Source organism: Pseudorasbora parva, chromosome 24 (assembly GCF_024679245.1).
Source record: "Pseudorasbora parva isolate DD20220531a chromosome 24, ASM2467924v1, whole genome shotgun sequence".
Taxonomy (NCBI): domain Eukaryota; kingdom Metazoa; phylum Chordata; class Actinopteri; order Cypriniformes; family Gobionidae; genus Pseudorasbora; species Pseudorasbora parva.
Genome location: NC_090195.1, coordinates 14,693,150 through 14,706,173, shown reverse-complemented (window position 1 = coordinate 14,706,173; position 13,024 = coordinate 14,693,150). Strand labels below are relative to the sequence as shown.

The 13,024-nt window shown below is 35.0% G+C and overlaps 2 protein-coding genes across 4 annotated transcripts; one reads left to right on the top strand and one right to left on the bottom strand.

Moving 5' to 3' along the window:
* Nucleotides 1-306: 306 nt before the first annotated feature.
* On the bottom strand, nucleotides 307-1,458 carry LOC137063927 (arylamine N-acetyltransferase, pineal gland isozyme NAT-3-like). Its single transcript, XM_067435235.1, has one exon. It carries the CDS (start codon nucleotides 1,339-1,341, stop codon nucleotides 490-492), a length of 852 nt encoding a protein of 283 aa, XP_067291336.1. The 5' UTR covers nucleotides 1,342-1,458; the 3' UTR covers nucleotides 307-489.
* A 3,231-nt stretch (nucleotides 1,459-4,689) lies between these two features.
* On the top strand, nucleotides 4,690-11,881 carry ropn1l (rhophilin associated tail protein 1-like). Of its 3 annotated transcripts, none has more exons than XM_067434480.1 (6): nucleotides 4,690-4,805; nucleotides 5,081-5,213; nucleotides 6,072-6,195; nucleotides 6,274-6,435; nucleotides 6,689-6,858; nucleotides 10,810-11,881. In XM_067434480.1, the coding sequence occupies exons 2-6, from the start codon at nucleotides 5,083-5,085 to the stop codon at nucleotides 10,877-10,879; spliced, it is 657 nt and encodes a 218-aa protein (XP_067290581.1). In that variant the 5' UTR covers nucleotides 4,690-4,805; nucleotides 5,081-5,082; the 3' UTR covers nucleotides 10,880-11,881. The 3 variants fall into 3 exon arrangements, with proteins under 3 accessions (XP_067290581.1, XP_067290579.1, XP_067290580.1); XM_067434478.1 differs by having other exon boundaries at nucleotides 4,710-4,941; XM_067434479.1 differs by having other exon boundaries at nucleotides 4,711-4,872; nucleotides 10,810-11,879.
* Nucleotides 11,882-13,024: the final 1,143 nt, after the last annotated feature.

The window sequence follows — 13,024 nt, the reverse complement described above, 5'->3', positions numbered from 1 at the left end:
CCTATTATTAACAGCACAAAATGACAAAAGCACATAACAAAATTCCTAAACATTAAACCACCAGAAAAAACTAATTAAAAATGCTAGGCCTACTAGAAATCCTAAATTAACAATGAACAACACAGCACGTTTTACTGTAATTATGCATTTATTTCATAACACATCAACACCGATCCAATGAATTTATTTATTTGTTACTAATTTATTGACAATAATTTATTACACTATAAATTGTCTGATCATTAAAAAGACATAGGCCTACAAAATCACTACTGAAATGGAAAAGGCACTTCATGAAATAACAGTGTAATCTTAATAGATCTATAAAATATGACTTTTAATGTTATTTTTAAACTTTTTTATAAAGTACAAAGACAAAAATGTAAAGCCTATTTAAATATTCCCCTGTGTGTATCATGGGGAAAAAAACACTAGATCTGCTTAAAGAGCAAGATGCACCAATTAAATAGGCATATGCTACACAATGATTTAATAAGTAACTGGTGGAGGTACAATCTCAACATCTTTTGGAGTGAGTATAGAAGGAAGAACAATTCCAAACTTCTCTCTTAATAGCTCTGTAATGTCTTCATCTGAAAGATCTGTTGTGGTTTTCATAGCTTGGTGTCCATCATCCACTGAGGTCAAACTGGTTATAATCAGTTTGCGGCCCATGATTGTGATTCTTCCAGTGGGCAATAAGAGTGAACACAGAGATTTGCAGAAGAAAATCGAGCTAACAGAACTCTGATGGTAGTCACACATGGCTCTGAAATCATCTCTTTCACAAGGCTCCAGGGTGAATTTGTACTGTTCCAACCAACATTCTCCTCCACTTCCCAGTACCTCAGTCTCAGATTTCATTTCCATGAAAATGAAGTCTCCCTGAGATCTGAGGCGATACACTCCGTGGCTCTGGGCTTGAGGACCATCTGTCTCAAGAGAGAGAGGGAGCTGGAATCCGTATCCAAACCCAACATCACAAAGCCATCTGTGTCCATCCAGCTTCACCATCACGATGAAGTGGTCGAAGGGTGGTCCGTAAGCACAGGTGAAACGATTCTTGACCTGAGCGGAGAGAATAGTCACGTCAAAGCCCATCTGAGACAGAAGCCAAGAGAAGAGTCCATTATTCTCAAAGCAGAATCCCCCACGTCGCATGATGACGATTTTTTCATATAGAAGTGGCAACTCAAGCCTGACCCGCTCTCCGATATGAATAGAGAGATTCTCAAAGGGAACTGCCATTAAGTGATTAAGGTGAACATATCGCAAGGTCTCCAATGTTGGAGGACATGGACCAGAACAGCCTATACGTGCCAAATACTTCTGAACATCCATTGTTTTGCAAAGATCGCTGGCATACGCTCGTGTAGCAAATAAAACTGAAAACCAAATACAGCTGAACACAAAAGCAAAAACATGAAACGTCCTTTAGCTTTCACTTTGCATAGGCTGTAAACTCGGACTGCTCTTTCTCGGAAGTCGTGTGCTCATGAACCTTTATAAACACACAACAATTTCTTATCATTAACGTTACATCTTTAACGGGTTGTAATGCTTCTAAAAGCCTATTTCAAGTATACTGAATAAAAAATTAAATCTTTAAACAAAAAACTAAAATCTGACGTAAACGGGACGCTGTTGGAGTGTTGCCAGATATCGAGAAAGCAACTCGCTAAACCCCCCCCCCCAAAAAACAAAAAAACAACAACAAAAAAACAAGCGAAAGCAGCGAACCATTTCTTAGACATATTGGGTATTAAAAATGCAATCATTCATGACAATTATTTTCTTTCACAAAAATTATTCAAATATTTTACACATCTACATCTACACTGTAAAAAAAAATACACCATATCTACTCAATAAAAATGAGGCAACAGATTACAAGCAATATTATTAATTAAATTTCACAAGGTTTGGCATTGAGTAAATATTAATTAAATGAGACTCTTAATAGTTACACATTTAATATTAGTAAATTTGAATAGAAAACGGTACATAATTAATTATAACCTAAACAAAAATATTGAGTTGATTTGAAAAAGATAAACTCCCTAATGTGTAAATAGTACTAATAAAAATTAATTAGATTCTACATATCATAATTGAGTAATCAACTACATTAATCTGCACACTTATTTGAATTTAATCAATGCAATTAATTAAATCTAAATATTCCTTTCTTATAAATGGCCCAGAAAGTACAGAATGTAAATACTCAAGAATTTTATTAACAATTCACTTTTGTGCTTTAGACACGTTGTAGCACATCATTGAACACTGCAACCAGTTATATTTCAAGCCAGAAGATGGATCTTGCATTTCAAACCAGACATTTGAAAAAGGAGAGAATGCTGACTTTAAACTATTTTGTAAAAACAAAAATAAATGACATACAGAATGGTGATGTGTCCATAATCCAGTTTCCATGCTTTATGACCTCACTTAGCCACTACATTGAATCAATAATGATCTTAAAGAAAAGACTTTGAACTTACAACAATTGAAATGTCATGACATATGTGGGACAGATCAGTGCAAACTTACAAACATAGCACTTTCAGCAATTTTCACTCTCTTTAGAAGATAAACATTGTGTAGCACAAAAGTCTGCACGGCAATACAGTCTCATTTCAAGCCTGAAGGTTGCTCTTGAGAGACTGGACTTTGCTTGAAAGCTTTAAATCATCCAGTTCCAAGAAAAGTTTTTGGAAGACCTCAAAAGGTGTACTTTAGCTGTGTGGGATATTTAAGATTCATCGCGTAGGTCAAGCCAAGGAGGACAGAGCAAGCCCTTGCAATATCTCCAAGTCCTGTGATGACTTCCACGCCCTCTATGACGATCCCAATGTTCTTTGGGGTGTTGCTTGTAATAGCTCCAGGCTTTGGGCTCACGGCCATTATGACCTGTTCAAGTTCCTCCAAGTTCTCAGCATCCTGCAACAAGAAATTGTCATTGTCTTAGTATAAAACTGTCAGAAATATATTGCAAGCATATCACATTACTAGAAAATACATTCATTATTGTTTTCATAGCTTATAAATCGATTGTATTAGATTTTATTTTCTCGCAGGCCTTGGTGTCAAATTGGTCTGTTTTGTTTTCTCCATTTTGATGCTTTTGTACAGGGTCCATTCAGGTTACAATAAGTCAAATGTGAGAACTTTAAGACATTTTAAGACCATAAAGATGTAAATTTAAGACCTACACGATGCATTACCAAAAAATATTCAGATAAAAAGAAATTCTGAAGAAAATCATCATTAATTTAATTTACAGATAAAGGTCACATCTAGATCAAGCACCTACTTGAGAAATTAAGGGCAGAGGCTGTTGTCATGATGCTATGTAAAGCCCTTTGAAACTAAATGTTTCCAAAATGAGCTATACAAATAAAATTGCCTTGCCTCGGATCAATTTATAAAACAAAAAGCAGCATCTTAAAGGCATGAGCTGTGTTCGCTGCTAGCCGCTAAGGACGGACATTACCACAATAAAATTAACAGATGCATGGTAAAAAATAAAATTGCGACTCTAAAACGTAACACTGTTAATAGACTGACTTCACGTGGATTTAGCTAAGTTAACTTCACATTTGCAAGTTGCAACAAAACGGTGAAAAAACAGAGAGAAGTTACGTTACCTGCCGAGAAGTAAAGCCAACAGAACTGCGTCAAGTGCCGTCTGAAATATACGATGCTCTTCCAGCGATAACCCCAAATATTGCTCTTTATGGAACCTTAAAATTAAACCCAATGTACTTATTTACGCAATTTCATTAAAACATACTGAGGATATTATATTAACACGCAAAAGAGGAACCATGACAGTGAAAATGCTAGCACACCCTTCAAAATAAAAGTTCGACTTCGATACATAAGAATTCTTACAAAATGTATAATGCTGTGTTAATATTATAGCGTAACAACATTCTGCCTTCCGACAGAAGTCAACTTTGTGTTGCTGCTGAGTCTCTTTTTCTGTGGTAACTCATTTTAAATTGTAATATACCACTACTCGTTCTTCTAGCCCAGTGATAACAAAAGAAGTTTTCTTACCTAAGTCAACCAGTTAAATTTTGCAAGATGAGCAATATAGAAGAAAACGAACATTCACTGTCTGTAGCCTAACGTTACTCTCTATTGTCTTGTAGGCCAGCTGACTTTAAAAAAAAAAAAAGGCGCACTTTGAAAGGAAGTGGTTTTCAATTTAAATTTGCCTGATTACATTAATTTGAATTAACTCAATATTCTCTGCATTTGGGATTAGGTAAATATAATGCTTAAATTTTATTTAACTACAATGGGTAGATTTTATTCCAACCATTTTTATTTTAAATTTAATTAAATATTTGCCTCAAAATCATAAACACAATTATATTGAATACATTTTAACCAAAAACATTAATTTAAATCTACATGACCACAGAATCATTTCTTACAGTGTAAGGCTCTCGTGCGCACAAAGTAACAAAAAAAATGCAAGTGCACATAAGAGGGGAGTCCCAAGCAGTCTCAAAAAAACTATTGTAACCTAACATATTCTTTTTCTTGAAACAACCCAAGGGATCCTATTTTAGAGCTAAACAAGCCCCTTATAAATATAATAAGCGGACATGGCAACAACTTATCTGGTTAACGTCCTCTATGTTGTCATTGACCAATCAGATCTCGGAGCCCTTTTTGGTTTCTAGGTGATTCTTACAAACAACCCGTTGCTATGAAAAACAGAGATGCAAGTCGCTGCTGTCCCATAAGATGACAAAATTGTATATTATAAAGTACTAGGCTATATAAACGTATCCTATATTATATGTAATAAGAAGTACCAAAGACCTAACTATAAAATAAACTTAACTTAAAGCGGTAAGTCCTTTTGTTTAAGATATTAAATGCTGTATAATTTAGCTTGAGCACCTGTGCTAGCCAATTTAAGTAAGTTAACGTTACAACATTTTTCTAATTTTCCTTTTCTATATTGCATGTGTTGATGATATTCTGACTGTCTAATGTAATTTCTGTGCTTTTTTGTGTTCACGTTCTTCTTGTCATTACCTTAAAACAAAACCAAAAGTGATGCCTCCTCCTGAAACCATGTACTGCGCCCAGCAGATCAACATCCCTCCAGAGCTGCCTAATATTTTAAAGCAATTCACAAAAGCTGCAATTAGAACACAGCCATGTGATGTGTTGCAATGGGCAGCTGAGTAAGTCTTGTTTAAAAAAAAAAATGATTTAAAGTAAACTAATAATGTATCTGATTGGCATTATATACACTAACGTTACCATTCAGAAGTTTATAAAGTTTTGGAATTACATTTTTTATTGGATTTTATTGCTGCATTTATTTTATTCAACAATAAAATTGTTAGATATTATTACCATTTGAAATAACTTTCTATTTGAATATATTTTAAAATATAATTTATTCCCGTGATGGCAAAGCTGAATTTTCAGCATTACTCCAGTCTTCAGTATCACACGATCCTTCAGAAATCATTCTAATATGATGATTTGCTGCTGAATTATTATGATTGGGGATGGATTACTAATAATGGTTATTATCAATGTTAAACAGTTGTGCTGCTTAGTTATACCTTTCAAGAAAACATGTATTTCAAAAATAAATTCTTGTAACATTACAATGTCACATTTGATCAATTTAATGTGTCTGCGGAAGGAAAAAAAAGTGAATTCTTTTTTTAATAATTAAAATCTTGCCCTAGATTATGAATGGTAGTATATAGGTTTTCCACAAAAACATGACATAACAAGATGTTTTTTAGAGCAGCAAATCAGCATATTAGAATGATTTTTGAGGGATCATGTGACACTGAAGTAATGATGCTGAAAATTCAGCTTTGATCAAAGAAATAAATTACGTTTTAAAATATAATAAAATGGAAGTGTAAAACTGTAATATTTCACAATATTAAACTTCTTTCAATTTTTTTTATTATTCTAAACATTTGACCAATAATGTATAATATATGCTATGCTTCATATTGTAGTGAAAATGTTATACAGTATGACAAACGACAACAATAAAACTGCCTCTACTTTAGCTATTTTTCAGCGTTATCAAAAGGCCAGGACCTACCAGTCAAGGAGGGGCTGGAAATACCAGTGGCAACTCAGAAAACAGACACAGGACTTACGCCAGGCCTTCTAAAGAGCCTTCATCAACAGGTGTGAGCCACTGCATTTTTTTGTTTGTTTTATACACAGTGCAACAGTCAATATTGATGAGATTTCTCTTGCCTGTAGCTCGCATATAAAGAAATCATTACAAAGGAGGAGCTTCTTTGGAAGTGGAAAGATCTTTGCTTGCCAGTTGAACAGCTTGACACAATCCTTGCCCTTGGCAACTTCAGTGAAAATATCAATTGGATGCATTTTTTTGCTTTAGGATGCAGTACTTTGGGAGGGGTGAGTGGCTATAAATATCTTATTATGTATTTAACAGTATTTTAATACAATTTTGTGCGGTGGCGGCTTTATTTAATCTATTAATTGACTCTAGAGGGCAGTGTTGGATTTGAAATGGTCTTAACTTTCAAGGAGTTGAATAAGGAGTAATGATGCATTAAGAGACACAGTAGTCATCATTCATCAAAAATGTGTTAAAATGTGATGTTAAAGTGTAAGTTTTAAAAGAAAGCCCACTGTGCTGTTCCCATAGACTATCGTGAGTGCTTTGAAACATGCCTGTGAAATACTCACAGAGGACTCTGAGGGTGGTGCAGCCCAGATTCCTTTCGACACATTTCAGAGGCTGTACACATACTTGGCACATCTGGATGGAGAAATTCCTAAAGAACAGATCGACAGCTTCTTGCACCGTTTAAAGGAGTGAGTAAACACACACACACAAACACACGCTTGTTTTTGGACATTCCATAGGCATAATGGTTTTTATACTGTACAAACCGTATTTTCTATCCCCTTACACTGTCCCTGCACCTAAACTTACCCATCACAGAAACATTCTGCATTTTAACTTTCTAAAACAGTTACTCCTTGTTATACACATTTGTGTCCTCATATGTCACAAAAACATGCCCACACACACACATTGTTTTTCATGTTTTATGGGGACTTTCCATAGACATGAGGACTTTTGGTAACACTTTATTTTACAGTGTCCGTGTTACATGTTACATAGACTTACCATAGTAATAGTAAACAGTAATAGTAATAGTAAACCATTATTGATAGTGTAACAGTAAATTATGCATAATTACATGCAACTAACCCTCAACCGAACCCTAATTAACCTACCAATAGTAATTAATATTACCCTGTACTTAATGTATATATGTTATATATATATATATATATATATATATATATATATATATATATATATATATATATATATATATATATATATATATATATATATATATATATAATTACATTTTAATCTATTTTATCTTTTTTTTTTTTTCTATCCCCATACACTAACCCTACCTCTAAACCAACACATCACAGAAAACTTTCTGCATTTTTACATTTTCAAAAAAACATCACTTAGTATGATTTATAAGCTGTTTCTCTCATAGGGACCAAAAAATATCCACACAAGGACAAGGATTTCAGAGGGTTTACCATGGCCACACACACACACACACACACACACACACACACACACACACACACACACACACACACACACACACACACACACACACACACACACACACACACACACACACACACACACACACACACACACACACACACTGATTTCCATGTATTATGGGTATTTTCCAAATACATGATTTTTATTCTGTAAAAACTGTATATTCCAAAATCATCATTTAGTATGGTTTAAAAGCCATTTTCCTCATTAGGACCAGCAAAAAAAAAAATTGTCCCCACAAGGTGAAATTCTGGTATTACTATCTCACAGTGTACGTTATCAAGGACACACACACACACACGCACGCAAGCACACACACACACGTAGTACTAGTATGCCGTTAATATTACCCTTAGGGGAAAGAAGGTCTGATCAAGGTGACCAATTGCAGAAGAAAAAAAATGCAAAACACTCAATCATTCTGACAGCTAGTAGTTTGAGACAAGTTGAGCAATGAGAAGAGGCTTGACTGAATGATTTAGGCACATTTTGAGGGTGACCATTTATCTGTTTTACTTTTGTTTTAGAAGGTTATACGTGATAAGGAATAAAATTAATTGCTTTGACATTGTTGCTTGAGGTGTTTTCAGGTCTTTTTTTGTTTGCATTTACTCCTATGAAAATTACAAAGGCTTCTGTTTTTCTTCTTTAGAAAACTGTTCTATATTCCAAACTACTTCAAACAATGATTGAAAAGATACATAATACATACGACTTAAAACATCACATAATGCCAAAAGGCTACGTTGTTTTCCAATTGCATAATGCAAGAATCTGAACCATTATTGTCTTTACTCATATAAGACAGTTCAATCACTGCAGAAACAATACCGGAAAAAAATTACCAGTGCATTTGTAAGAAATTGTGTCCTGCGGGTGTGTCTTTTACTTTGTGATGGGTTTTTGTTGTCATACTTCACCAGCATACCAACAGCAAGTGTCTTTTTAAATCACATTCAACATGATTTCATCCCCTGCTTTTATTAGCTTAATGTTTTTAAGACATAGGAAGCCTAAACATCTTTAAGACAATTCAAAGAGCCAGCACACCATCCATTTTACTATTAAGACATAATGGCAAGAAATTATAGATGAACTTTGGATGAATCTTGTTATTATTAACGGCAATTATTACATCCAAGCATAGCCTTCAAAGTTGACCCTACTGGTAAAACAACAATGTACATCTATTTGGCCCCATAAATACTGTCAGAGATTGAATGACATGTTGTAAATCAACCTGTTGGTAAGTATAGCCTAAATATTAATTTAGTCTATTTAATTACAATTCAGACACTATATCAGAAGGTGCTTTATACTTAACAGTCCTGCTTTAAGGCAATTTAAATTATTTCTTCTTCAGCACTTTTAAAGGCTAGAAAGAATGACTAATTGACACATTTGTAATTTACGTTGTTATATAAATGATGAACTAAAGACAAAATGGACATTCACAGTTCTTAGATATAGAACCTGTATTAAAAATGACTAAAAAGCCCATAATGTACGATAATTTTATACATTTAATACACAAAAATGGCTCTTAAAGAGGGTTCCAAAAATGTACTAGGCCTCACGTTTCCAAACCTGTATGACTTTATCGCTTCTGTGTAACACAAAAGAAGAAAAAGGAAATATCTTAGGACCCTATCAAACACCAGGCACAGTGCAAGTGTTTTTTTTGTTGCTAGTTTCATCTCAACGGAGTTATCATTTTCATGTTCAGCGGCACATATTTTTAAATAGCATTATTGCACCCATGGTCGTGCTGGTCTGAAAACAAGGTGTGTTCAGGCGCATTGTTGGCACATTGCTATTTTGAGGCAAAGCCGCTGTGACAATTGTTCACGCTGCTAAGAGTAAAGCGCTTCTACCAAATAAAACCGAGGGTAACGCAGATATGACGCAATTGATAGACGACTCTCTCAGACACTATGCTGAGACGTCCCGGCTCCTTGGTTAAAATAGCAATTTTTTCACAATTTACAAATAATTGGAAACATTTGGGGTATCATAAGTACGCAACTGAACAAAATATATAACAATGGCCTAGTGGTTTTTGGGTATTTTACTGCAAAAATAGTGCACTTTTAAGAGGATAGAGACAACCATGCGCAGACAATTTTTCCCATCGTTAAACAAAGGTGGATTCGGACACACCCTAAATGTACTTAAACCGTGGGCTTTAGACCATGCGCTCAGATCGTTAAAATAGGACCCTTATTCATTTTTGTCCATATGATGCCAGTCAAAAGGTGTCCAATATTATTTTAGAATTAAATTACTTTCATTGTATAAGCAAAAACATTTAAAAAATCTTCTTTTGTGTTTCACGAAAGAATGAAAGTCATAGAGATTTGGTTTCATTTTTGGATTCGCTACCCCTTTTAGCCTTTGTTATAAAATAATCTGATGTCATTGTGTGATTTTTGCAGTGATGTCATAGAATAACTATTTTTGGTTCAACCAAAGAACCTTTCAGTAAACAGTTCTTTAAAAAAATCTATATCTGCGAGTAAAGGACATTTATAAAACCTAAAGAACCCTTTTCAATAAAGAACCTTTGTTTTTAAGGGTGTATGTGAGAGAAAATAAAAACTGTCTGAGAGACAACAGGAAAACAGATAAGACTTTTTCTTCTGTTTTGCATGTCTGTATGTGTGTACCAGTCACTGATATCACTGAACCATCCCAACAGACACAGCAGCACACAAGCAGTGTGTCTGCACAGATATTCAATGTGAAAACTAAATTCCAATCCAAATATACAAGCTGATTCTTAGCACATTAACTGATCTTGATTAAAATCTCGTACACAGGTTAATGTCTGTTAGTGTTCCTAGAAACAGGAACTCCTAAAACAAGAGCAGTCGATTCCTGAAAATACACAAATGTATGGGAAGCGTGTTAGTGAGTCAACATTACAGACACAGAAGAAAAAAAAACATGCTGAGTGAACCGACGTGTTTCAGAATAATGAAGACAGCCAATGAATGTGTAAGAGTTGAAAAGAGGAAGTTAGTATGCAAATAATAAGCAAAACAGTTATCATAAGATCTGGTCAAGAGCAGTTGGATGCAGAAATCTGTCATGATGAGAAAAAACATTACACATGACATTTATAGCTGTTTAAGAAACTTTGTTTTTCCTGCTTTCAGAGAATGCCAAGGAGGAATGGTGCAACCTTCAAATTTTACAAGCTTCCGGAGCGCTGAGAAGTCTGCGTAGAATCCAGTACAGATGTTCCTCAGGTCCATATCTTACACCAGGCTTCAAAAATATTGATCCTAGTTTCTGTGTCCTGTGTTTGCACATATTCTGTATATTGTGATGTGATTGGATTATTTAACCAAAATAAATCCTCGAATCTCCAATCTAGGTTGCCCGGAATAATGTTACAAAAGTGAAAGGAAGCCAAAACAAGGCTAGTGGTATATTAGGTGCTTATTCAAGCATTATGAGCTTTCAGTTTTGATTTTGATTTACAGATTTACCATTCATACGTTAGGCTTTTCAAAAATTAACTCCACTGTAGTTGTCATGTGCTTTCGTTGACACTCCATTGGTTTTATATCATATTAATTATATTTTAGCGCATAACTAAACCCCTACCTCTTAACCTATCCATCCGAGAAACATGTTAAACATTACAGTTTTTAACAATTGCTAGTAGACATTTCATGATACTTAGGTCACTTTTTCAAACGTCTTCACACAGTGAGCACAACAGCGGTCTTTATGGGATAAACTGTGGATCATTTATCATTGCTTCAGCAAAAAATGCTGTAAATGACTACATATTCCAATTTACATGAATTCGTTTCTCACTTATAGTCACAAACACCACCAAAAACCATCAAAACCACCACTAATACTACGTACCTACAGAACAAATTGCACATTTTTACTCTTTTCAAAACAAAATGCATTTGTGCCCATTTGTGTGTCCATGTGCCGTGCTGGTCTGAAAACGAGGTGTGTTCAGGCACAGGCGTGTTGCTATTTTGAGGCAACTGAAATCGACTGTGCCACTGACCAACTGAAACCTGCATGGTCTAAAGTCAATAGCGCAGTATTTTTTGTGTTTTTTAAAAGGTGTGTTTTAGTAATATGCGCCTATGTTAGGTGCACAAAGCGTGTACACTGCTTATTACACACACAGGGATGTGCAGCGGAACACAAAAGGATTCCTCTCTGGAGAAAGGTTCAGTTTTTCCGGACCTGTACACACACACACACACACACACACACACACACACACACACACACACACACACACACACACACACACACACACACACACACACACACACACACACACACACACACACACACACAGACACACACACACACACACACACACACACACACACACACAGTGTGACAGTAACTAGATCACATTTTCTGTACCACATTTGTCTTGTGTTTTGGAGAAGCAGTGGCACAGAAGCAGACAGTCACCCTGTTAGTCTGATTAATTACCTTTTTGAGGATGGAAAGAGGCTGTGTACTAATTTGGAACCAAAAGGTGGTACTCAACCTTCACTTTTAATTTCACTTCAATTTTAAATGAGGTTTTAAATTAGAGACAGACTGTTTGATGCAGACATATCACTTTTGGACAGCTAATATCAAAGCTTGCAAGGATCTGCTTTTGAATGCTCGACAGAGGATCCCACGTGAAGTTTTACACAGTATGAAGGTCTCCCCTCTCGATCAGCTCCTGGGGATTTATTAACCTAAGCAGGCCAGAGTGCTGAGCTAATGTAATTGCCTAAGCCGAAATAGCCAAGGAGCAGCATGGCTTCTTTTATTTCTTAGAGAGATGATAGTCAGTTCCCTTTCTGATCCTCACTAACAACTCGCTACAAATCAGGTTGATACTAGCAAATAACCATTTCATCTCGTCCCTCATTTTCTCTAAAGTAGGCATTTCAAATGACAGTGAATGGGGATCATTTTTGGAGGATTTAAAAGCAGAAATAATTCTTATAATCAGCATTTACAATCATTCTTCTGTTAAAACGTGTGTTATTTTAGCAGTAAAGCTGTTTAAACCCAATTTTTTTTACAACCGTTTTGGGAGGTTTAGGGTCTGTGGCATTTGAAGTTGTAAAACGAGCTGTAAAATTAGATACAACTTTACACAAAAAGGTTAGGATGTGATTTTCCACTAAAAATGTTGACACTCTTATTGTTCATGTCTTGTGACTACTGAAAGTGAGTATTTTAATGTTTATGGATTGGCTCCATTCACAATGCCTAACTGTAACCCTGAACCAGAGAAATCAGCATTATGCCTGAAATACTGTCAATTGAAAAATTAATAAATGTTATATTTAATATTACAGGACTATGGTGTAGTATAATTGT